Source organism: Triticum aestivum, chromosome 5B (genome assembly GCF_018294505.1).
Source record: "Triticum aestivum cultivar Chinese Spring chromosome 5B, IWGSC CS RefSeq v2.1, whole genome shotgun sequence".
NCBI lineage: Eukaryota > Viridiplantae > Streptophyta > Magnoliopsida > Poales > Poaceae > Triticum > Triticum aestivum.
In genome coordinates, this window is record NC_057807.1 from 495,581,490 (window position 1) to 495,608,557 (window position 27,068).

General features: G+C 43.7%; 1 protein-coding gene and 1 long non-coding RNA gene across 3 annotated transcripts; one reads left to right on the forward strand and one right to left on the reverse strand.

Moving 5' to 3' along the window:
* Positions 1–5,655: 5,655 nt before the first annotated feature.
* LOC123112760 (mannosyltransferase APTG1) lies at positions 5,656–10,159 on the forward strand. Of its 2 annotated transcripts, XR_006455693.1 has the most exons (10): positions 5,656–5,999; positions 6,197–6,314; positions 6,772–6,876; positions 6,972–7,294; positions 7,685–7,966; positions 8,062–8,242; positions 8,436–8,587; positions 8,696–8,858; positions 9,768–9,918; positions 10,003–10,159. XR_006455693.1 is itself a non-coding variant. In XM_044533841.1 (9 exons), exons 1-9 carry the CDS (start codon positions 5,767–5,769, stop codon positions 9,852–9,854), a joined length of 1,644 nt encoding a protein of 547 aa, XP_044389776.1. In that variant the 5' UTR covers positions 5,656–5,766; the 3' UTR covers positions 9,855–10,159. The 2 variants fall into 2 exon arrangements, 1 of the variants encoding a protein (XP_044389776.1); XM_044533841.1 differs by having other exon boundaries at positions 9,768–10,159.
* A 2,709-nt stretch (positions 10,160–12,868) lies between these two features.
* On the reverse strand, positions 12,869–14,910 carry LOC123116604 (uncharacterized). The gene is made up of 2 exons (XR_006457134.1): positions 14,459–14,910; positions 12,869–14,022 (listed from the first exon to the last, which is right to left on the reverse strand). It is a non-coding gene; the product is annotated as an uncharacterized lncRNA (long non-coding RNA).
* Positions 14,911–27,068: the final 12,158 nt, after the last annotated feature.

The window sequence follows — 27,068 nt, forward strand, 5'->3', positions numbered from 1 at the left end:
CAAAATATTCAATCCGATAACAATGAAACTTCGAAGATAAAAACTCAATTCATCACAAAAGGTAAAACTTTTCATTGTCCCTGAACCGGTTTTTTCTTTTTAAACTACGTTCTTCTTCGTTTTTCATTTCTTTTCTATATTAGCTTGATTTTATTTTTTTCTTACTTTTTTAATTTCATTTTTATGAGCATATGTCAAAATTGGAACATTTTTGAAAACATAAACATTTTTATTAGTTGTGAACTTTTTTTTGAAATCATGATCATTATGGAGTTGGTGAACCTTTTTTTTAAATTCATGAACAGTTTTTAAATCATAACCATTTTTATAATTCATGATAATTTTTACAACTTCATGTACATTTTTTCAAATATTTTTTGAATCTTCAAACATTTATTAAATTTGGTAAAAAAATAAATACATAAACAATTTTTGAGTTTCACAATTTTTTTGACGAACATCTTATTGGAAATGTATGAATATTTTTCGAATTAAGTAAAAGAAATTAACCAACGAACAAATTTTGAAGCGAATAAGTTTGTTTTGAAATTCATGAATAATTTTTTGAATTTTTATAACTTCTTGAACAATATTTGAATTGTGTTTTTTTAAATTCATTAAAATGTTTTCAACACACAAACATTTTTCAAATCCATGAACATTTTTTGAATGATCGAACAGCTTCTCAAAATCACAAACATTTTCTGAAAATTGTGTACATTTTTTCATTCACGATCATTTAATGATTTCTTCAACAATTTTTAAAATTTGTATTTATTTCAAATGTGGAACTTTTTAAATCCTGAATTATTTTAAAAAATAAAAACGTAAAAAGCTAAAAAGCGAAATAAAAAATAGGGCCATCCTGCCAGGTGCATGGGACGACCCAGGAGGGCGCGCTTCTTCTCCGCGGCACGGCATATCCTATTTGTGAACGGGCGCGTTAAGCCCTCCGAGCTGGACTGGCCCGTTTAGCTATTATTTTTTGTTTTCTTTTCTTCATTTTAAATTCATGGACTTTTTAAAATCGGTGAAGTTTTTTTGAAAAATGATGGAATTTTTCAAATTTGTGAACTTTCTACCGAATTTGATGAATTTATTTCAATATCGATGAATTTCACATAAATTTTGCAAAATTGATGTTTTTTCAAATACGATGTACTTTTTCAAATTGCTGATATTTTTATTCAAAATTACTGAAAAAATTTAAATGCCATGTTTTTTAATTCACTGATTTTTTCTAAAAATTAATGGACTTTTTTAAGTTCATGATTTTTTAAAAAAAATCCGTGAACCATTTTGAATTCACTAATTGTTTCATTTTTAGAGATTTTTTTATTTTTTTCTCAAATGTGAACGTGTGGATGGGCCGACCCACCAGCGTTGGCGCGTGGGCGCCAGGAAGCTTCCTTGGCGCTTGAAACGCGGAATAGGAGCTCCCTCCCGACACCCGAAATCAATAATTGAGCAGTACTCATTCCAAAGATCACTTCCACCTCCTCAGGTTGCAACAAGTGGCACGCTGCATGTGCGCCACTTGTCGCAACCTTTGAGTTTTCTGTTTCTCGTAGATTCGTTTATTCAAAACGTTTTATCTTTTAAACCCTGCATCCAAATCTCGAACCGTTTCACCGTTGGATTCAAGCGTCGAGATCTTCAAAACTATATCCCATATTGACAGATTTTGATGAACTTTTGTTCCATCGGAAGCACTTTTTTCTGGAAAGCCATTTTCCGAGAGGCACGTCCGTGGCTCTCATGGAAGCAAAAATGTACTTCTTGCAGAAGGAAAAAAAATACATTTTTTTCGTTTTCGAGAGGCACAATTTTGCCTCTCGTGGAAGAAAATCCGTGTCTCTTATGAAAGCAAAACCACACCTCTCACGAAAGGAAAAAAAGGAATACGCGTGTTTTTTTCCGTTTCCGCACGACACGGCCGTACCTCTCACGGAAGAAAAAAGGAAACATTTTTTTTCGTTTCCGAGAGGCGCGGTTGTGCCTCTCGTAGAAGCAATACCGTGCCTCTCACGAAAGAAAAAAAAGAAAATATGTTTTTTCCCGTTTCCGAGAGGCACGACTGTGCCTCTCAGAAAAGAAAAAAATAAAACGCGTTTCCCCCTTTTCGAGAGGCACAACCGTGCCTCTCACGGAAGCAAAACCTTACATCTCGTGAAAGCAAAACCGTGCCTCTTGTGAAAAAAAAAAGGTTTTTGGCGCACATGTGTTTTTGAATTTTTTTTCTTCAGAAAGTTAAGAAAATCCGGAAAAAGCCAAAAAAAACTCAAAAGCCCCATCTAAAAAGCCAAAGACGCATGCAGAAAAAATATCCGAAGGGAGCACCCAGAGCGCAACACGCACATGTGGCTGAGAGCGTGTCACTTGACGCGCTCTCAACCCACCTTTTTATCCCATTCCTTTTGTTGGATGAACTCTTGGAAGAGGGCAGTCCCAAATGAAAAAAATACATTTATCGGCCCCAAGAAGCAAGTGAATTAGTTTTATTGCTTTTCTTTTTTTAGCTTCTGTTTATTGCAAGCACATATTTTAGAGTATTATTTGAGATGCTGGAGTAAAAGGGAGTCAGAGGTAAGCCCTAGCTAGCCGCCCCCTCTTCCCTATCAGCTGGTTGGATGGTCGGTGCAAGGCCAGAAATTGGAACACATTGATTCCGCTCGTTCCTGTCCTTCGCTTTAGGGCCTATCCCTCGGTGTGGTCAGTACTCCATATTGCTGGGCAGCAAAGCATACACTTGTTCACTTATTATGGGTTCACCAGGGCCTCTTTCCTCCTCCCTTTTCTGCTCACTCGTAGGGGTCCAGACCCCCACAAAGGGGGAGGGAGTCAACTGAACATCTCAGCCATTGGCAGGACTTTGGGTTTAGACATTACTTCGGGAATTCCTATTTTTTTCTTTCACTAGCTATGTGCCCGTGCGTTGCCACGGAGCCCATGAATAAATTACATAAATGGATGGAAGGATAAAAAACTACAGTAGAGATAATTATGTTGTGATTATCATGTTGTGATTAATGGTAGGCTTGAAAAATGGAAAGTAACGGTGATTGTAGCTTGCCAAACTGGCTGGTGGTGGGACAGATGCTTCAGTGTTGGTGGGAGTATGGACAAAGGGAAGGGCAGAAAAACGGTCATGCGGCAGGAAAAAGAGCACTACATCTTTTTTAGATAGTAGAGAAAAAGAGCAGATGACCCTTGAGAAGGCTCCGAACGAGCGCTGCTCAATTAATTGCTCCCGGCACCGCCGAGCCTCAATTCCACCATCCTTCCTTCCTTGGCCCATGCTGACGGAGCGGAAGCTGCCCAGTTTGGGAAGCCGGAGAGGTTCCAAACAGGCCGACCCAACAGCCCACACAACATGCGGTATCATCCTTCGTTCTGTACCGGCCCCACACATGGGCCTCACTAAGGGCTAGTTCTTTTGTGGATTTTAGTAGCTTATTGCAGAAATAAGCTAGAAGCCCAAAAGAACTCATTTTCAAAAGCTAGCTTAACTTATTTCGAACTCCCTTCTTTTTTTAGGAAATTTCTGGATTATATTAAGTAAGGAAAACATGGGTACAGGAAACATCCAGAAACAGCACAACTGTTCCCAAACTTAGCAGAAAGGACCCTGAAAAACAAGAAATAACAACTGAACCCCTGGACCCAACTCTGCAGAGACGAATCCGCCGCTGCTCGAACATTCGCCGTCGCACCGTTCGTAGGAGAGACGAAGACGAGCCAAGCAGTAGCTATGTCGCCCGGAAGAACCTTAAGAGGTAAACACCTCGTTGAAGTCACCGCAATAACCACTCGTCGCAGACGGCGGGATCTGAAGACGGAGGGAGGTACATCGGCGGGGGCAACGCCCCGATCCGACCGACGGTCGGGCCACATGCCCTGGCCAAAGCCAGCCCGCAAGCTAGCACCGAGGAACAACCGAAGAAGAAGAACACGCCGGCGGTCCAAGACGGACGACCAACCGCTCCTGCACGCCTCCCTGGCTCCATGACAACGCCGGAGCACTCATCGACACAGCGGCGGAGCCGGAGGACAAAAGCCCGCAACGAGAACGACGTCGCCGCCACTCCAAGCTCGCCCAGGGAACCAAACTTCCACGGATCCTTCGACGCCGAAGCCAGGAGCGCCGTCGTCGAGAGGGAGCAAGGACCGGGAAGACAAAATATCCACACTCGCCGGCGTCGCGGCTCCAACCTCGGGCAACACCCCTGCCTTCCCCGGTTTGTTGGAGCTTGTGCTGGTCCCGTCGGTGCCCCACTCTGGCGGTCAGTGGCCCACTCGACCCAGTACGGCGTGAAGGAGAGCCGTTCGTCCCCCCTCCCCTCCTCAGTCCGTGGCCATTAGCTCGGCCGGCAAGGTGAGCAGCTCCTTCGATTTCGTTCTCAGATTTGCTATGTGGTGCTGCTCATGGATGATTTTATGAACTGCTGCTGATGAACTGCTGTTGTATCCTGTATGATGTTTGTGATGCTGCTGATGTATGGTTTTTTATCAAGAGGCCAAACATTCATCTAGTTTTGCTATGAACTGCTGCTAATGTATGATGTTTTCCTATGAATTTGCTATGTGGTGCTGCTTATATATGCTAGAACTAATTTTGATATGGATAGCTGATTGTGTCAAGTAGTAGTACAAGGTTGTTGCCCTCTGGATGCTACCATTGTATTTGCATAGAGGAAATATTGATGGCCTATCTGTCCTGCATATTGTGCTTTGGATGTGCTTTGGCCTGATTGTTCACAGCAATATATATACTGTGGTAATACTAGAACGTTGCTCCCTGCCATATTGTTCAAAGCAATATATACTTTGGAATTGAGCTGCTCTGATGAATGCTTCTGTATGATGCTGAATTGAGCTGCAGTGTATGTACTAGATGTATACTAGTAGTAGATGTCTATTTGCTATTAATTTGAGTACTACAAGTATTGCATTCAGAGGCTACTAGATGATGTTGATTTTTTGCACATTTAGTTGTAGTAGCCTCTGAATGCTGTAGTGTAGTACTAGATGTATATTTGATAGACCACAATTACGATTATCTGGATAAGCTGAAATATCGACAGTGAGGTTGTTTACTGGTTCAATATCCATGCCTTTCGCTGTAGCATCAGTAGATCTTCTCTTTTCTCCATGGTTACTGCAAGATGATCAGCTATATATTTCTTTCATATAGGTTTGACTAGAGGATAGCTGCGTTTGCTGAAACAAAGTTCCAGAGAGATGACATCGAGTTGAGTACTGGATTCAGAGTGACAAAGGTCTCTGATGATTTGATTACGGTGAAGTGCAATTTAACTGGTAGAGAATCACTTCATGCACGTCTTCATAACTACATCCGTATGTCAGACCATGTAATAATTTGATGGTTAGCTCTAGGGTGTATGCTTTTGTTCAGAGAACCAGACGTTTGTATGTCAGAGTCAGAATGTCAGATAATGATGCATGTGATATTTGTATGTCAGAGTCAGACAATGTTGTGGTGTTTGAAGTCGAATTCATATTCATATGGGCAGCAAAATGATAAAAAAATAACTTGATACATTGTTTAATTAGAACAACAATACAGTCCAAGGGCATTACAGACTTTTCACTGACTATACCACAGATAAGCTGAAAAAACAGGCACCGAAAAGAACTGGCTAGCTTATTAGGAGCTTATTTCCACAGCATGGCTCAAAAGAACCGGCCCTAATCCCCTCCTCTGCTTGCAGCCGCGCCGGAGAAGAGAGCGAGAGTGCCGCCGCGATGAGTCACCGCAGGCGACCTCACGCCGCCGGCCCGCCGCCCCCCTCCGAAGGAGGAGGAGATGCCCCGCCTCAGCCGCCGGGGAAGGCGCCGCAGATCCGGCCGTGGCCGGAGCGGCGGGTGCTGGCGCTCGCGCTGGCGTTCCGCGCGGCGAACGCGCTGCTGGTGCGCACCTACTTCAACCCCGACGAGCACTGGCAGTGCCTCGAGGTCGCCCACCGCATTGCCTTCGGGTAAGCTCGCCTCTGGCTCACGCCCCCGCCCCGCGGCGCTAGCTAGGCTAGCCGGATCGGGATCGGGCGATCCTGTCCCCATTCGGCAGCGCGAGATAACCTCGTTTCGCCACAGGATGCCCTCTCCTCTCGCTCATCCTGAAGTTTCGATGCTGGATTGCTGCCGTGTTGGATGATTTTGGCTGCTGCTTTTGCAGGTACGGCCACCTCACCTGGGAGTGGAAGCGGGGCCTTCGAAGTTACCTCCACCCGCTGATCTTCGCCTCCCTTTACAAGTTTCTGGCGTTCCTCCACCTCGATACCCCGTTGTTCATGGTAATTACTCCGGCATTTTGGAAATGACACCGGAAGAGCATCGGTGCTGGAAATTTGTTTGAGCAAATCTCAGAGTTGGAGGGTAGAAGTGTGATTCTAGTCACAAGTCATGCGGAGTTCGAACTGTCAGTCAACATAGGTCCTACCGTTCTAGTTGTAGGTTAACTGCGAGCAATTTCCAGGAATATGAGACCTCAGCTTGAATAGGTTGTCTCCGGTTACACGGTAACTGAATTCCTCATTCTGTTTGTTTTCTGAGGCCAATGTCATCCAGAACATTCAGAATCTGTATACTGTTTCTATTAACTATCGCCAATTAGGCAGCAGATTAATATGGCTAGGAAACCTCTCCTCAGACACCCCCCTCCACACCCTCTCCCTCGTAGTAACTGAATAGGTTTACCATTTTCCGCATATAGGGACCATGTTCTCATCCATTTATTCACTTCTCTTGTAGGTGATGGCCCCACGGCTTCTACAGTCAGTATTTGCAGCATTTGGAGATCTGTACTTGTATAAACTCTCCAAACTTATTTTCAGCGAGCACGTTGCCCAGTGGACAGTATCCTTAAACTCATCTGTGTTGACATATTTTACTTTCACGAATAAACTATTGCAGTTACCTGGTGGATGGTGACCTTAACAAATCATTTACAGTTATTTTCGCAATTGGTGAACTGGTTCATGTTTTTCTGTATTACACGGACTCTATCAAACAGCTTGGAGACAGTTTTGACTGTGGCTGGACTCTATTATTGGTTTATTGCAATTGAGTCTTCCAAGGAAATTCCTGTTATTTCAAAGCAGCAGGCCGCCAGCTACCAAAGTCCTCATTCAAGAAAAGTGGCGCTACTCATAGCAGCCTTAGCCTGCGCCATTCGGCCAACAAGTGCCATAACATGGTTGTATGTTGGTCTTTTGGACTTCATTTATATAAAATCGAAATGTCGATTTCTGTTTCTTGAGGTCATTCCTCTAGGGTAAGAAGTCATCATCATGTCATACTTGGTAGACTCCTTTGTTATGCCTTTCCTGTATTATTTCTTGGTTTGTTCCACTGGATATGCATAATGCTGAATTGCTGATGACATATTAGGAAGTTGCCCCTTTTTTTTTAATTTGTTGGCATTCGGCTCATTTGGGGGTGGAGCAGTTTGGTTGGGTGGGGAGGTGCAATGATCGTAGGGTAGCAGCAAGGCAGTTTCCTTATAGTCAGAGTTGTAAGATGAAGTTGTAAAAATTCAGAATATTATATTGTCATTAATTATTTTTAGTGGCAACAGTCGCATCTTTCTTCTTTTAGTTCTTTGTTTCTGTCACAACTGATGAAACTTCCATATGAAATTTCTTGTTGTTTCATATTTATGCAGGGCCATCGTCCTTGCAGCAACAACATTCCTTGATTGGTGGATGTATGGTTCCCGGGTCATCGTGCCACTTAATTTTTTGAAATTCAACCTATTTTCTTCAGGAGGAGATTACTATGGAACACACGTCTTCCACTGGTACTTCACCCAAGGTTTTCCATCTATGATTTGGACGTTCTTACCACTTTCAGTTTTTGGAGTCATAAAGTCTAGAGAATGGAGGCTTTCAGGTCTAATTGCCTGGGTATTAGGGGTTTATAGCATACTTGGACACAAAGAGTTCAGGTATTTGCCTCTTCTCACTAGTGTATAAAATGTTCTTGAATCCAACTAATATCTTCTTTATTCACACATATATAAATATAGACTGTATACCACAGGTTTGTTCTTCCGGTGCTACCTTTAGCGTTGATGTTCTCAGGTTACTTCTTAGCTGCAATGTCACAATTCAAGGGTAAAAATCTGCATGGAAAAAGACACTTTTCAAGGTTGCAACTTTCTGTTATTCTTCTCATCATAACCAATATTCCGATGGCCTTATATATGTCCCTGTTCCATCAAGTAAGCCCTTCTCTTTGTGTACATGTGTCAACATTGCCTTGTTTCTGCTGTTCGTTGTATTACTTTGTACAGAAAACTGTTCTATGGAGCACTTTGTTTCGCTGTTACCTCTGATTAGTTCTCCTTTCCAAGATCTTTTTTCACCTGTTGATATATGTTCTTATATAGCTATGTGCACTTTTTGTTGTGTCAGAGAGGAACCGAAGATGTTATGTTTTATCTGTCAAAAGAAGCCCATAATGGAAGTGTTAAGGGTGTCCTCTTTCTCATGCCTTGCCACTCAACGCCTTATTACTCTACCTTACATAGCAGCCTACCTATGCGCTTTTTGGACTGTACTCCCAGGTGGTTGTCTTTTTACTCTTTCTAGTCAAGTAGATTTAACATTTGATGTTACTAGGTTTTGCCAAAGGACATAGTCAATGTCCCCTGACCTAATTTTCATGTTCTCAGTGATAATAAAGGGACCCTGGATGAGTCAGACCGTTTCCTCATGAACCCACTTGATTTTGTGGGTGAGGTTTTTGGAAATCTATCTTCCTTCAGCCACATTGTATTATTTGAATCTGAAGAAAGACATGTTATTCAGTTGCTTCTGCATGATTCCTTTCAAGAGGTAATATGCCATTTTACCTTAGTAACAATGCCCCATTTCTTTTTGAGAAGCAAACCAGGTGCTCATTTTAGTTTACGCATTAGAGTCAAATTACACTCATAGCAAGTACAACTTGAAAGGAAGGCAGGCAAAGAAGCTTACCATATATGATATACTTGCTTCAACAAATATGATATTGACCACCCTTTTCTTCTACAAGGGCTACATCTAGCTGGCACAGTTAAAGCAAGAAAACTCTATTGTCAAAGAGAGGCCACACTTGAATGTTTGTCTTTTCTTGTGAGGTTCAGGTGGATTTCAATAGCACACACCCATAGTCCTATTCCTAAAAGTATCATTTTCTGGCTTCCTAGAAAGCATTTCTTATAAAGTGGCAAGGATAAGCATAAAAGCATGCAACCTGAGTTTCCAGTTGCTTCCAAGTGATGAGAGAACAGTCTTAGTTTCCAAAATTCTTAACAGTAAATACTATTAGGATATCATTTGTTGTAATTGTTAGAGTACGTAATGGGCCTAATGGGCCCATTAGTCTTAGGGTTAATTAGAGATAAGGGTCGTTTGCTTAGGGGTCAAGTAAGCCTTGCTTGAGAGTCAAGTAAACCTCTCTATATAAAGAGAGGAGATGTATCAATCTAATCAAGCAAGAATTAAGAAGGAAATCCCTTCCCTCTTGCCCGGCCGTGGGCAAAAAGGCCCCCGGCCGGCCCTCTCGCGCCCTCCTTCTAGCAGCGCCATAACAGTAATTCTGATAGTTAATTGTTTATCACAATTACTGTTACATCTCTTCCAGTGAAATGGATGAGCCGTACTACATTGCACAATCAGTTTCAGTCTTGTACTAAATGCCAAATTTTGTTCCTTCTCTTATCTCCTTGAATAGCACTCATTAACATGTGTCATGGTTGACAGGTTAGGAGGTTTTTCCACTCCCACTTCAAGATTGACAGAGACCTTCAGTCGTCTGTTGTTGTATATTCACGGAGAGATGTGCTATGATTGCTTTGGCCAAGAAAAGCTTGTTACCCCATCTAACAACCTCTGATTGTGTTTCACAGTGTTTTACTCCCTCCGTTCCAAAATAGATGACCCAACTTTGTACTAAAGTTAGTACAAAGTTGGGACATCTATTTTGGAACGGAGGGAGTAGTTTGTTATTTCTGAAATTAGCTGTAACACTATTGGATACTAGACCTTAGCAATTTGTTATGGTTTTGTACCCCTCGACATGTTGTGCCGATCCTTTTATATGGATCAGATTTTGTATAACAACATGGAACATGCATAAGAAAGTTTCATATCCATGACACAGTTCTAAGATGAAAGTTAGAAATGGCAGTATTTCCTTGCAGCAATAACTGATAACAAGAGCAAGGTGTTATTAAATTAACAACATAGATTTATTGGTTTCTTGGGACACATTTTTGTCATTTATTTGAAAGGTTCAGTACATCTTCTTAATGCCACAAATGGCATGCTGCTTATGCTTAGTGAAAGTGGGAAAAAAATGGACTTTTTTGTAACCTTTCACTTTTTCCCTGTTGTTGGAAGGGGACCAAATCCCTAGGCATGGTAAGTGGTAATGTATATCTATCTGGCCAGATGCTTGTTTTATCTGTCTACTTGTGAAATCAGCAGTTCTCAGAACATTATGACATTTCCTTTATGTTGTTGTGCACTTGTGTAGATAATGCAAGCAGCATTCTTTGCTTTAAGGCCACATCACAAGGTGTGTAAGTTACTCTTCTTATTGTTAATTGTGAATCTGTTCACCCAGCGTATATAATCTTATAATTGTTGTTTCTGCTGGCTATATCGGAAAGTATATATAGTGTTAACTGTCAAGCTGATTTCTCATGTAATTACTTTCCCTACATTTCTGCAAGAGGCTGTTTCCAGGACTCGAACCCGTGATCTCATGGTCACAAGGCAACAGCTTTACCGCTGCTTTGCGATTTGATTCACATTCACTTTTGTGATTGTAAAATACTAGAATTTCCTTGATGTATTATCACCAATTTCCATGATGTAAAATAAAATTGGTGTTGAAGATTTATACCGGAGGTCCATATCTGAGCCTTTACAGAAGAACTGTTCACTAGATCCATAAGGTGATGGCTAAAAAAACATTATACAACACAGAAACTATTTTGTTTAAGGGACGACTCTTTTTTGTTGACATACTGGAATACTTTAAATCATGGCATATAGAAGTTTGCTATTCATGCAAGGAGGTTTGTAACAATTAAAAACAAATGCCTCATTTTTTACATGATACTTATGGCTTGAAATATGAAATTCAATCTCTGTTACAATCTATGGTTTCACACACAATTCATCATCTACCACTTTCTAAATCTAGCGCCATCAGACTTCCGTGCTGTCCAGTGCTAGAAGGGTCATAGTGTGACGAGTTCTCAAGCAAACATTCAGTTTCCTTGCTAGGATTCTGAGTCAATTGTTCTCTCCAGGTGCTTCGTATTGGTCTCAACCTCTCAGCGACTTCTCTCACTAGTAAATGTGCACGGCAACGCACGTATTATCATGTAAAAATCATCATTCGTTCTAGAAAACATGAACAAAACTATAATAGTGTGCTAACATAATTAAGAGACGCAATATTTAGTGAACATATCTATCAATCATTAGTAAACTGACAATGTTCGAGCGAAACTTCAAAAAAGTATATCACGATTTTATGGACCAAATCCAACAAACAAGTCATGTGAATATAAATTTTACATTGATATTATGAAATTAAAAAAAAACAGACGAAGGCATGACCATGAAGAAATCAATGCACAACAATATGTATTTTTAAAAGGACACCACAGGTTCACACACATAAATGATATGCATGGTTCAAAAACATAACCCAAAAATGAACATGGGTATAATGAGTAAACATAACCCAGTCACTTTGACCCAACTCGATGTAGCTTTGTCCACTGGATCTTCTCCCCGACAACTTCATTGTAGTTTCTGCACAATAACACATTTTCTGAAGAAATATATTCTGCACACAACCAACGGTTTCTCTGAAGAAATGTATTCTGCACAACAGATTAAAGTTTCTGCATGATAGCTAAAATGAGATGGACATTAACAAGCATGCAAGCGGGCTGAAAGGAGAAACCATGTAATCCAAGTCTGCTCCCTAACCACAGATCTATCAACATATTACACAACACACAGAAGTGTGTTTTTGTGTTTTCTTACAAATAAGATGTTGTGTACCCAAATCATATAGACTGAACCAACCTACGCGACGTAAACACTTGCAACAGATCATGTATCAACATTTTACTCTCCTCTTCCTTTCCCTTGATTCTCGGGGAAATATGATGGCCCAAAACTGGAGCACAAAAAAGTGTTAGCTGATTCTGGACCATGGGCTAATCAGCGAGTGAATAGCGAAAGCCAATAACTATGACAGATTCTTGATGATACTAAGACCACAACATTTTAACTATGGGTGCCCCCCTCTTTGGGTACCTTGGCACTCAATTTGGCCTGTGCCACTTCCATAAGTTTTTTCTTTTCAGCATCTCTCTCTCTCTCTCTCTCTCTCTCTCTCTCTCTCTCTCTCTCTCTCTCTCTCTCTCTCTCCTTTCCACCAAACCTAAAGCGTTCTTGAGGTACACTAACAACATACTTTTTTTGTGGGTCACTAACAGCATACTGAAGCTAGAGACATCTATTACGATTACAAACGCAAAATAAGATAACAGATGCATGATGTACTAATCATGATCCGAATGTGTTCTCAACTTGCTCAAATAGGTTGTTACATATCTTTGGACCTGAATATCATGAACAAATATTTGAAACTGACCAAAATTTCAATCAAAAATTTGGGCCTTAAACAATATTGACTGATAAGAGTATTTCGTACCTAAATTTACCTGCCAATTCATCACAGCAATATTTAATATCACGATACAGGATATGACAGAATTAAAGGGAGAAGTCATGATTTAAGTTACTGCGAAAAGGATAGTTCAGAGCTCTGGAACATTTGTATACCAATCACACTACATCAAGAAAGGATAACAAGTGGGGAAAGACATACCCTTCCTTCCACTAAATCCTGCGTGCCAATGTTGACAACAGTACATCGAATGGCCTTTGCAGAGTTGAGACACATCATGTGATTTTGATTCCTCTCCCATGGGTTACAAACTCTTTTCTTATTTATTGCTCTCTCATCAATGGTTCCACCTACAGCTACATTGACTAACCTACTGATCAATGAATTAACATCAGCTACGGCTCGCAAACAATTTCAGTTCAAAGAGTAAATGAGCATACACCCTGTAGCTAGCTAGAAAGCCATCTCACCAGACCCTAATAAGATCAAATAGCTGGGTGCCGGATGAGTCAATTAGCAAGTACTTCATCAACTATGGGTCTTCACCTTAATATGCACCGTATGGGTCAATTAGCAAATACTTCATCAACAATGGGTCTTCACCTCGGTAAGTGTTAATATGCGTCGTATAAGACTTCTCCTGGTTCAGATTGTGCAGCTGCATAGTGATGGTGGATCTAAGGGACAATATTAATTATTGCGGCCGCCAGCGGTCAGCCCCGCCACTGTGGCCCATGGCGGAGTCTCCTTCCTTGGCGCTCACCCTTGCTTTAGATTCAGAAACTCCTGCAGAAATACCACACCAAACTCGCCATTCGAACCAAACACCACACTGAACTGCTCATATTTAGTTCAGCATAATCTGGAATAACAATTCAAATGAAATCCCATGAATATTTTGTGACCAAGGGAACAGAAATCAGACCAGTCTTGAGAAGTCATTTACAAAGAAAAGCCTAATTTTTGAAGTTTCCTGCGCAAAACAGAGATGTAATGCATGACAGATTATAGAATTGCAAATTTCTGTTAATAAAGGAAATGCATAGGATAATCTATAGTACTTGGGCTTGTTGCCTGCTCATCCTAAACAAGAACACTTTGTTAAATCCATTGTTTTTTATAATCTACAATAATTAATACCTCAGCAGGGCAACCTTGGAGATAATTCCTCCTCGCAAAAATAAGTAAATAGAATCCCTCCAATTTCCACCATCATCAATCACAACATGTACTGATCTAAAAATAATAATCGTTGAATGAATGGAAATTCCAGAGTCTCCAATTGTGTCCTACATACTGCATGAATATTACCATGACAGGCATAAGTACTAATAAGCATATAAGCACTAACAGTCTACATTGTAAGTTACAACTCTGAAGGAAGTAACTGACGGGGCTACTATAGATGTAGGCATGAATACAATTTTGCTAGACCCAAATGATGATAGGATAACTGAAATTGAGACATTGCAGGATCTGCTAGCACTGAACCCAGAACAGCAGACGCCGAACTTTGTGCATTACTATCTCAACAAACAACATTGAATTTAAAATACGACTTAGATTGACGTGCACAAGCAGCTTCTGTCCCAATCAGATATTTCACACACAGTGAACCAAACATCTTCAATACTTTACCAACTTAATTTCATGAAGTATGCATCATCGTCTAGAATTACCAACGGGTTGGGGGTGGAGATTGGAGAAAGAAGGGAGGAAAGAGAAGACCCACCAATTTGGGAAGCACGGGATTCTGCTTCAATGGCACCAGAGAACACATCACAGATCGAGATGGAGATCCGAGGCGACAGACAAGTAGCTGGGGATGGAGTTGTCCAGTGGAAGAACGGCTGCGTCGTCGCCATAGCAGGAGCATGCAGAGGCTCCCATCCAGGGGGGGCGCTGTGGAGAGGGAGCCGGCCTTGAGCACCTTCTCGCGGCCAGCTCCAAACCCTTCGTCGCGAGCTTGGTCTTGGATCCTGGAGAACTGCAACGGCGGCGGCCTGGTGCGGAGGAACGTGGGGAGGCGGTCCGGCGCGGAGGAGGGCGTGGCGGCGGCCTGGTGCGGAGGAACGTGGGGTGGCGGTCCGGCGCGGAGGAGGGGCGCTGGTGGCGATCGAAAGGGAAGGGGCGCTGGTGGGCGTGCTAATCTGGGGCGTGATTTGCGCCCGAGGGGAGGGGCAGGACATAACAGGATGGTCTGCCGGCAGAACATTTAATCTGGGACGTTTATTCGTGAGATGAAACCTTGATGTAATATAGACTGTTAGATGTGACTTAGTGGGATTAATCAGACGCCCCTGGTAATCCTGTGTACATCTTTTGGTGTGGCTATAGGGTAATTTAAGTTTGCTCTTTTGATAGTAGTATAGATGGAGAGGGAGCCGGCCTTGAGCACCTTCTCGCGGCCAGCTCCAAGCCCTTCGTCGCGAGCTTGGTCTTGGATCCTGGAGAACTGCAACGGCGGCGGCCTGGTGCGGAGGAACATGGGGAGGCGGTCCGGCATGGAGGAGGGCGTGGCGGCGGCCTGGTGCGGAGGAACGTGGGGTGGCGGTCCGGCGCGGAGGAGGGGCGCTGGTGGCGATCGAAAGGGAAGGGGCACTGGTGGGCGTGCTAATCTGGGGCGGGATTTGCGCCCGAGGGGAGGGGCAGGACATAACAGGATGGTTTGCCGGCAGAACATTTAATCTGGGACGTTTATTCGTGAGATGAAACCTTGATGTAATATAGACTGTTAGATGTGACTTAGTGGGATTAATCGGACACCCCTGGTAATCCTGTGTACATCTTTTGGTGTGGCTATAGGGTAATTTAAGTTTGCTCTTCTGATAGTAGTATAGATGGAGAGGGAGCCGGCCTTGAGCACCTTCTCGCGGCCAGCTCCAAGCCCTTCGTTGCGAGCTTGGTCTTGGATCCTGGAGAACTGCAACGGCGGCGGCCTGGTGCGGAGGAACGTGGGGAGGCGGTCCGGCGCGGAGGAGGGCGTGGCGGCGGCCTGGTGCGGAGGAACGTGGGGTGGCGGTCCGGCGCGGAGGAGGGGCGCTGGTGGCGATCGAAAGGGAAGGGGCGCTGGTGGGCGTGCTAATCTGGGGCGTGATTTGCGCCCGAGGGGAGGGGCAGGACATAACAGGATGGTCTGCCGGCAGAACATTTAATCTGGGACATTTATTCATGAGATGAAACCTTGATGTAATATAGACTGTTAGATGTGACTTAGTGGGATTAATCGGACGCCCCTGGTAATCCTGTGTACATCTTTTGGTGTGGCTATAGGGTAATTTAAGTTTTCTCTTTTGATAGTAGTATAGATTAACGGCTGTTCCTGCCCCCTCGTACTCAAGCAACACTTTGCCAATTGAGCAATTTCTTGGAGCAGCTTCATTTCAAATTCCAATATATTCTTGTCCTAGATGAATTGAAGTTCGCTTTCTTTCATTGTCAGAAGGAAGGATGATGCAAGGTTTTTCTTTTCTCCAGCACTGTCAGAATAAATTGCAAACTTCATTGTAATCAGCTCTAGGAGCACAACTCCGAAACTATAAACATCACTCTTCTCTGTTAGTTGACGCTCTTGCAAGTATTCAGGGTCAAGATAACCTATAGTTCGCTGTACCATTGTCATAAATTGTATTTCATCCGTAGGAATTTTTCTTGATGCTCCAAAATCAGTCACTTTTGCTGTGTGGTTGTCGCCTCGGAGAATGTTTGGAGATTTTACATCTCCGTGAACTATGGGAGGGGATGTTGATAAGTACTCTGAAAAATTGGATCCGGCAGATGTTTTGTCCTTAAACGAACTGCGGTCTGGTCTCAATGAACTATGATCGGATTGTGCTCAAGCCCGACCAGAGGGAAATTAATCACCCACCGATCACCCACTTCGTGGCGGTCGTCGAGGAACCGGCCACAAACACTTCCCTCCCTATATTGCGGACCAAGTATGTTCAGGTCCTCGAATCCCCTGAGCCGGATACTTCCCCTCCGGACGGGACTTTACTCCCACCGGACTCTGGTCTAGGTGTAGGATTGCCGGAGCCTTTGCGCTTAACCGGACCCGAACCGGTTACTTCGGAAGCCATATCGGCTCCAAACACAGACATGGGACATTATCCAAAATTTAATCCACCCACCCACCACAATCTATATTCTCCAAGCAACTCAGGTCCTCCAGATATATATGACCTGATGTATGTGCGGCAGCAGCACCAGGAAACGGTCCATCACTTTTGGGCCAGATTCCTGCTTGTTAAAAACAGGATCAAGGACTGCTCAGACGACGACGCAGTTTTGGTTTTCCACCGTAATTGCATAGACGAAGGGATATTGAATGCCCTCGACCGTCGCCACATACAGAGTTACATAATTATCGCATGTAGTATAAAAGTACTATGCGATGGAAAGCATATGGAGGGCCCAAAAAACTCAACTGGAGCCCACCACCTCGATGCAGCATGCGGCCCGGGCTAAAAGAATATACCCCGACGGGTCACCCGATCACCGGGCTATGGGCAAGAAGAACAAGCCCTTCGCGGGACACATGTCCGTTCTTGACGAACTATTGGACAAACCCTGCCCGATCCATACCACTCCGCACATAGTCCCAACCCATAGCCTCCGGGCATGCTAGGTACTTCCAAAAATAGCAAAAAGTGGAGAGGCCATCCTCACCACAACTCTAGAAGGATACTCACCGGAGAAGGACAACTTTAATGTCCTAACAGTCTTTGAGACTTTCTTTTTCTAACAATCGGCGCAAATGGGCGCTATGCGACCTCGCCGAAGTCCATCAAGTTACCGCACTGAGCCCATGGAACGACACGGCAATAACCTTTACGGCCAAAGACGAACCAAAGGCTCGGCCAGTCCGAGCACCCGCTGCCTTAGTACTAAACCCCATCGTTGATGGTTTTCGGCTTACTAAAGTGCTCATGGACGGCGGTAGTGGACTTAACCTCATCTATGAGGACACGCTCGATAAGATGCAGATGGGATAGGTCAAGCATCGAGCAAAGCAACACCACCTTTAGAGGTATTATCCCCAGTCAAGAGGCACACTTCTCGGGAAAAATCAAACTGGATGTGGTGTTCGGCATGCCTGAGAACTATAGATCTGAAGAGTTGCTCTTGTGAAGATTGGCTTAAGCGTCTTACCTCGTTGGAGGGGCGCGCTGCGTGTTTATATAACAGGGGCGCACCTCCCTGGATAGCGCATACAATCGGTTTGGATTACAATTTGTGAACCAATGAAAGAGAGGGAGAGATGAGGCTACGGTTACAGGAGGATAGATCGATCCTAACAACCAAGCCGGTGCTATATGCTACGTTACAATATGTCACGTTACAATATGTTTAACACCCTCCCTTAATCACAGCTTGGTCAAGTTGAGATTACGCTTGAATTCTTCAAAATTCTTTGTTGGTAATGCCTTGGTGAATCCATCTGCAACTTGGTCTCTAGAATGAACAAAACGGATCTCCAATCTTTTGTTAGCAACTCTTTCTCGAACAAAGTGGAAATCTATCTCAATATGTTTTGTTCTTGCATGAAAGACAGGATTAGCAGCCAAATACGTGGCACCAAGATTGTCACACCAAAGACAAGGAGCTTGACTTTGTCTTATACCAAGTTCCTTGAGCATGGACTGTACCCAGATTATCTCAGCTGTAGCATTTGCTAATGCTTTATATTCTGCCTCTGTGCTTGATCTTGAGAGAGTGGCCTGTTTCTTTGCACACCAAGATATGAGATTAGGTCCAAAAAATATTGCAAAGCCACTAGTTGAACGTCTATCATCAATATCTCCTGCCCAATCAGAGTCTGAGAAGGCACTAACAAGGGTAGATGAAGACTTGTTAAAGGTGAGACCAACATTCACAGTGGCTTTTACATATCTGACTATACGCTTTGCAGCAGTCCAATGATTTGTAGTAGGTGCATGAAGAAACTGGCAAATTTTGTTAACAGCAAATGAGATATCTGGCCTAGTAATTGTCAAGTACTGAAGGGCACCTACCAGACTTCTGTATTTAGTGCTATCTTCCTGATTCAGGAGTTCTCCTTCTGTAATAGACAATTTTTCTGTACTAGACAAAGGGGTTGGTGATGGCTTACAACCTTGCAGTCCAACTCTTTTAACAATATCATTGGCATATTTCTCCTGAGAAAGATGCAGTCCATCTCCAAGTTTCTTGACTTCAATGCCTAGGAAGAAGTGCAAGTCTCCTAGGTCTTTGAGTGCAAATTCTGCACCCAAGTCCTTTAACAATCATGTCAATGCATCATTAGATGAGCTGGTAACAATAATGTCATCTACATAAATAAGTACAAATATAGTTGTGTTCAACTTATTGTAGATGAACAGGGATGTATCAGACTTGGATGGAATAAAACCAAGTGGCTGCATTTTCTGACTGAGTCGTGAGTACCAGGCCCTGGGGGCTTGTTTGAGCCCATACAGTGCTTTGTCAAGTTTGCAGACATGAGAGGGAGTGTTCTTGTTTTCAAACCCAGGAGGTTGCTTCATATATACTTCCTCTTCCAGAACACCATGGAGGAACGCGTTCTGAACATCTAGCTGCCTGAGAGTCCATCCCCTGGATACAGCAATAGACAAAACCAAGCGGATAGTTGCAACTTTGACAACGGGACTAAAGGTGTCCTCGTAATCTAAACCATACCATTGCTTGAAGCCTTTTGCAACGAGTCGAGCTTTGTAGCGATCAATAGTTCCATCAGACCTTTTTTTGATCCTGAAGACCCACTTACAGTCAATGAGATTTTTACCTTGTTGTGGGGGAACTAAGTGCCAGGTGTTGTTTTTCAGAAGTGCCTTGTATTCTTCATCCATAGCTTGTTTCCAACGTGTGTCACCAAGTGCCTCATGCAAAGACTGTGGTTCACCTGTGGAACATGCCAGACCATACTTGAGATTTTTTTTATAATTCACAGGTTGAGTTACCCCTCTTTGGAGACGTGTCCGAGGTGCTGTAGCAGGCGCTGTAGTAGCAGTAATCGCAGAAGATCCGGGAGAATCCATAGCAGATCCCCCTGGTGATCCCGAGGCTGGTGATGAAGCAGGCGCCTCTGGATCAGGATTGTCTGCGGCTGAAGGGCGTGATGGAGCAGTGCGGTGAAGCACAGAGGTTCCGGGCGTCGCGACATCCCGAGGAGCAGAAGGGGTGGCGCCAGATTCCGGACCAGGTGGGTGCGTCAGGGCCACAGCGCCTGCAGCGGTCGGCTCATGGGAGCCCGCGCCGGTCGGTTGGTGCGGATGCCGCACATAGCAGCGGACGGAGTCGTGGAAGCGACTTGGAGACCGCCACGTGGCAGCCGGTGATTGGTGCGGGTCGGAGAAGGGCTCCGGGTTGGTGGAGACGTGCCGCGTGACCGAGCTAGAGCGGTCGGGGCGGTCCCTGTCAGGCAGATCGCTGGCGCCTGCGGCCCGCACGCGTGCAGACGGGGTGGATCCCGAAGGAGATAGCCTGTCGTCCTGGCGAGGAGCGGATCCCGATGTAGATTTGTACCCCAAGTCCCTGCACATGAAATATCGCCCTGTTTGGGCTGTTTCTTCATTATTTTCAAATCTGTTTGCTGCATCGCCTTCGCTGTGCTGGTCTGCATCATCACACAATTCAGCCAAGGTATTAGGAGGATTAGTCATGTGATCATTGCAGTTGTGTTCCCCATGATTGCCAACAAGACTCGGAGGTAGAAGAAGGATTTCTTTGCAAAGAAGTGCACCGGCATTGGGGTGTAGATCAGCGAAAGGAAATTTGGTTTCATCAAAAACAACGTCACGGGATATGTAGATGCGTCCAGTAGGAACATCAAGGCATTTTACGCCCTTGTGTTGGGGACTATAGCCTAAGAAAACACATTGTGTTGAGCGAAACATGAGTTTACACTGATTGTATGGCCTAAGATTTGGCCAGCATGCACAACCAAAGACACGAAGCGATGTGTAGTCTGGTTTGGTATGGAGGAGTCGTTCAACTGGAGTTTCATTGTTGATGACTTTACTAGGCAACATGTTAATGATGTGAACAGCGGCTAGAAAGGCTTCGTCCCAAAATTTAAGGGGCATGGATGCGCCAGCTAAAAGGGCAAGTCCAACCTCAACAATGTGTCTGTGTTTGCTTTCAGCAGACCCATTCTGTTGATGAGCATGAGGGCATGACACTTGGTGAGAGACACCGAGAGTTTGGAAAAAGGAGTTTAATTTTTCGTACTCCCCTCCCCAATCAGATTGGACAACAATGATTTTGCTATCAAACTTTCGTTCAACAAGAGCTTGGAAGTTTTGAAACACTTGAAAAACATCGGATCGTTTCTTAAGAAGATAGATCCAGGAGTACTTGCTATAGTCATTGATGAAACTAACATAGTATGTGTGTCTACCAACTGAACTGGGGGCAGGCCCCCATACATCAGAGTGTTGGGGAACATAGCAGAAATTCAAAATTTTCCTACGTGTCACCAAGATCTATCTATGGAGAAACCAGCAACGAGGGGAAGGAGAGTGCATCTAAATACCCTTGTAGATCGCTAAGCGGAAGCGTTCAAGAGAACGGGGTTGAAGGAGTCGTACTCGTCGTGATCCAAATCACCGGAGATCCTAGTGCCGAACGGACGACACCTCCGCGTTCAACACACGTACAGCCCGGTGACGTCTCCCATGCCTTGATCCAGCAAGGAGAGAGGGAGAGGTTGAGGAAGACTCCATCCAGCAGCAGCACAATGGCGTGGTGGTGATGGAGGAGTGTGGCAATCCTGAAGGGCTTCGCCAAGCACCGCAGGAGAGGAGAAGGGAGAGAGGTAGGGCTGCGCCAGGGAGAGGTGGAACTCATGTGTTGGGCAGCCCCTAGACCTCAACTATTTATAGGTGGAGGGGAGGGGGCTGCGCCCCCTCTAGGGTTCCCTCCCTAGGGGTGGTGGCAGCCCCCAGATCCCATCTGGGTGGCAGCCAGAGGGGAGAGAGGGGAGGCGCACCTGGGGTGGGCCTTAGGGCCCATCTGCCCTAGGGTTTGCCCCCTCCCACTCTTCCCTGCGCCTTGGGCCCCTTGTGGGGGGCGCACCAGCCCACCTGGGGCTGGTCCCCTCCCACACTTGGCCCATGCAGCCCTCCGGGGTTGGTGGACCCACTTGGTGGACCCCCAGAACCCTCCCGGTGGTCCCGGTACGTTACCGAAAAAACCCGAAACTTTTCTGGTGACCAAAACAGGACTTCCCATATATAAATCTTTACCTCCAGACCATTCCGGAACTCCTCATGACGTCCGGGATCTCATCCGGGACTCCGAACAACATTCGATAACCACATACAAACTTCCTTTATAACCCTAGCATCATCGAACCTTAAGTGTGTAGACCCTACGGGTTCGGGAACCATGCAGACATGACCGAGACGTTTTCCGGTCAATAACCAACAGCAGGATCTGGATACCCATGTTGGCTTCCACATGTTCCATGATGATCTCATTAGATGAACCATGATGTCAAGGACTCAATCGATCCCGTATACAATTCCCTTTGTCTAGCGGTATTGTACTTGCCCGAGATTCGATCGTCGGTATACCGATACCTTATTCAATCTCGTTACCGGCAGGTCTCTTTACTTGTTCCGTAACACATCATCCCGCGATCAACTCTTTGATCACATTGTGCACATTATGATGATGTCCTACCGAGTGGGCCCAGAGATACCTCTCCATCACACGGAGTGACAAATCCCAGTCTCGATTCATGACAACCCAACAGACACTTTCGGAGATACCTGTAGTGCACCTTTATAGCCACCCAGTTACATTGTGACGTTTGGTACACCCAAAGCATTCCTACGATATCTGGGAGTTGCACAATCTCATGGTCTAAGGAAAAGATACTTGGCATTTAGAAAAGCTTTAGCATACGAACGACGATCTTTGTGCTAGGCTTAGGATTGGGTCTTGTCCATCACATCATTATCCTAATGATGTGATCCCGTTATCAACGACATCCAATGTCCATGGTCAGGAAACCGTAACCATCTATTGATCAACGAGCTAGTCAACTAGAGGCTTACTAGGGACATGGTGTTGTCTATGTATCCACACATGTATCTGAGTTTCCTATCAATACAATTATAGCATGGATAATAAACGATTATCATGAACAAGGAAATATAATAATAACTAATTTATTATTGCATCTAGGGCATATTTCCAACAGTCTCCCACTTGCACTAGAGTCAATAATCTAGTTCACATCGCCATGTGATTAACACTCACACGTCACATCGCCATGTGACCAACATCCAAAGAGTTTACTAGTGTCATTAAACTAGTTCACATCATCATGTGATTAAGACTCAATGAGTTTTGGGGTTTGATCATGTTTTGCTTGTGAAAGATGTTTTTAGTCAACGGGTCTGCAACATTCAGATCCGTATGTACTTCGCAAATCTCTATGTCATATTGTAAATGCTGCTTCCACGCTCCACTTGGAGCTATTCCAAATGGTTGTTCCACTATACGTATCCTGTTTGCTACTCAGAGTCATTCGGATAGGTGTTAAAGCTTGCATCGACGTAACCCTTTACGCCGAACTCTTTATCACCTCCATAACCGAGAAACATATCCTTATTCCTCTAAGGATAATTTTGACCGCCATATGGTGATCCACTCCTAGATCACCTTTGTACCCTCTTGCCAGACATGTGGCAAGGCACACACCAGGTGTGGTACTTAGCATAGCATACTATAGAGCCTACGCCTAAAGCATAGGGGACGACCTTCGTCCTTTCTCTCTTTTCTGCCGTGGTCGAGCTTTAAGTCTTAACTTCGTACCTTACTACTCAGGCAAGAACTCCTTCTTTGACTGATCCATCTTGAACACCTTCAAGATCATGTCAAGGTATATGCTCATTTGAAAGTATCATTAAGCGTTTTTGATCTATCCCTATAGATCTTGATGCTCAATGTTCAAGTAGCTTAATCCAGGTTTTCACTTGAAAAACACTTTTCAAATAACCCTATATGCTTTCCAGAAACTCTACATCATTTCTGATCAACAATATGTCAACAACATATACTCATCAGAAATTCTGTAGTGCTCCCACTCACTTCTTTGGAAATACAAGTTTCTCATGAACTTTGTATAAACTCAAAATCTTTGATCATTTCATCAAAGCGTACATTCCAAGTCCGAGATGCTTGCTCTAGTCCTTAGAAGGATCGCTGGAGCTAGCATACCTTTTAGCATCCTTAGGATCGACAAAACCTTTCTGATTGTATTACATACAACCTTTCCTTACGAAAACTGATAAGGAAACTCGTTTTTGACACCCATCTGCCAGATTTCATAAATGCAGCTAATGCTAACATGATTCCGATGGACTTAAGCTTCGCTACGGATGAGAAAATCTCATCATAGTCAACTTCCTTGAACTTGTGAAAACTCTTTGCCACAAGTCGAGCTTCATAGACGGTGACATTACCGTCCACGTCCGTCTTCTTCTTAAAGATCCATTTATCTCAATGGCTTGCCGATCATCGGGCAAGTCCACCAAAGTCCATGCTTTGTTCTGATACATGGATCCTATCTCGGATTTCATGGCTTCTAACCATTTGTCGGAATATGGGCCCACCATCGCTTCTCCATAGCTCGTAGGTTCATTGTTGTCTAGCAACATGACCTTCAAGACAGGATTACTGTACCACTCTGAAGTAGTACACATCCTTGTCACCCTACGAGGTACGGTAGTGACTTGATCCGAAACTTCATGATCACTATCATAAGCTTCTACTTCAATTGGTGTAGGCGCCATAGGAACAACTTCCTGTGCCCTGCTACACACTAGTTGAAGTGATGGTTCAATAACCTCATCAAGTCTCCACCATCCTCCCACTCAATTTTCGAGAGAAACCTTTCCTCGAGAAAGGACCCGATTCTAGAAACAATCACTTTTGCTTTCGGATCTGAATTAGGAGGTATACCCAACCATTTTGGGTATCCTATGAAGATGCATTTATCCGTTTTGGGTTCGAGCTTATCAGCCTGAAACTTTTTCACATAAGCGTCGCAGCCCCAAACTTTCAAGAAACGACAACTTAGGTTTCTCCAAACCATAGTTCAAACGGTGTCGTCTCAACGGAATTACGTGGTGCCCTATTAAAGTGAGTGCGTTTGTCTCTAATGCCTAACCCATGAACGATAGTGGTAATTCGATAAGAGACATCATGGTACGCACCATATCCAATAGGGTGCAACTATGATGTTCGGACACACCATCACACTATGGTGTTCCAGGCGGTATTAATTGTGAAACAATTTCCACAATGTCCTAATTGCGTGCCAAAGCTTGTAACTCAGATACTCATCTCTGTGATCATATCATAGACATTTTATCCTCTTGTCACAATGGTCTTCAACTTCACTCTGAAATTACTTGAACCATTCAATAATTCAGACTTGTGTTTCATCAAGTAAATATACTCAACATCTACTCGAATCATCTGTGAAGTAAGAACATAACGATATTCACTGCATGCCTCAGCACTCATTGGACTGCACACATCAAAATGTGTTACTTCCAACAAGTTGCTATCTTGTTCCATCTTACTGAAAATGAGGCTTTTCAGTCATCTTGCCCATGTGGTATGATTTGCATATCTCAAGTGATTCAAAATCAAGTGAGTCCAAACGATCCATCTGCATGGAGTTTCTTCATGCATATACACCAATAGACATGGTTCGCATGTCTCAAACTTTTCAAAAACGAGTGAGTCCAAAGATCCATCAACATGGAGCTTCTTCATGCGTTTTACACCAATATGACTTACATTGAAGTGCCACAAGTAAGTGGTACTATCATTATTATCTTATATCTTTTGGCATGAAAATGTGTATCACTACGATCGAGATTCAATAAACCATTCCTTTAGGTGCAAGACCGTTGAAGGTATTATTCAAATAAATAGAGTAACCATTATTCTCCTTAAATGAATAACCGTATTGCGATAGACATAATCCAATCATGTCCATGCTCAACGCAAACACCAAATGACAATTATTCAGGTTTAATACTAATCTTGATGGTAGAGGGAGCGTGCGATGTTTGATCACATCAAACTTGGAAACACTTCCAACACATATCGTCAGCTCACCTTTAGCTAGTCTCCATTTATTCCGTAGCTCTTTTATTTCGAGTTACTAACACTTAGCAACTGAACCGGTATCTTAATACCCTGGTGCTACTAGGAGTACTAGTAAAGTACATATTAACATAATGTATATCCAATATACTTCTATCGACCTTGCCTGCCTTCTCATCTACCAAGTATCTAGGGTAATTCTGTTCCAGTGGCTGTTCCCCTTATTACAGAAGCACTTAGTCTCGGGTTTGGGTTCAACCTTGGGTTTCTTCACTGGAGCAGCAACTGATTTGCCATTTCATGAAGTGCCCCTTCTTGCCCTTGCCCTTCTTGAAACTAGTGGTTTCACTAACCATCAACAATTGATGCTCCTTCTTGATTTCTACATTCGCGGTGTTGAACATCGCGAATACCTCAAGGATCATCATATCTATCCCTGATATGTTATAGTTCATCACGAAGCTCTAGCAGCTTGGTGGCAATGACTTTGGAGAAACATCACTATCTCATCTGGAAGATCAACTCCCACTCGATTCAAGTGATTGTTGCACTCAGACAATCTGAGCACAAGCTCAACGATTGAGCTTTTCTCCCTTAGTTTGCAGGCTAAGAAAATCGTCGGAGTTCTTATACCTCTTGACGTGGGCACGAGCCTGAAATCCCAATTTCAGCCCTCGAAACATCTCATATGTTCCGCGACGTTTCGAAAACGCCTTTGGTGCCTAAACTCTAAACCGTTTAACTGAACTATCACGTACTCCCCTTGTACCAAAATAGTTGTCGCTGGAGTAGCTGAACTTCAGCTACTCCAGCGACAACTATTTCGGTACAGAGGGAGTAGTTATCAAAATGTGTATGTCCGATGTTCGCAACATCCACAAACGACGTTTGGGGTTCTGCACACTGATCGGTGCATTAAGGACATAAGCTTTCTACTGTCTGCATAATCGCTACTGTCAACTTTCAACTATGTTTTCTCTAGGAACATATCTAAACAGTGGAACTAAAGCGCGAGCTTACGACATAATTTGCAAAGATCTTTTGACTATGTTCAGGATAATTAAGTTCATCTTATGAACTCCCACTCAGATAGACATCCCTCTAGTCATCTAAGTGATTACATGATCCGAGTCAACTAGGCCGTGTCCGATCATCACGTGAGACGGACTAGTCATCATCGGTGAACATCTTCCGGTCTCTTGTGTTCCGAG

Bases quoted from the DNA above. Each gene is read 5' to 3' on its own strand.
- LOC123112760 (XM_044533841.1), top strand. From the start codon at position 5,767: ATGAGTCACCGCAGGCGACCTCACGCCGCCGGCCCGCCGCCCCCCTCC. The intron at 6,000-6,196 runs GTAAGCTCGCCT...CTGCTTTTGCAG, and splicing joins GCCCACCGCATTGCCTTCGG to GTACGGCCACCTCACCTGGG. The intron at 7,967-8,061 runs GTATTTGCCTCT...TGTATACCACAG, and splicing joins CTTGGACACAAAGAGTTCAG to GTTTGTTCTTCCGGTGCTAC.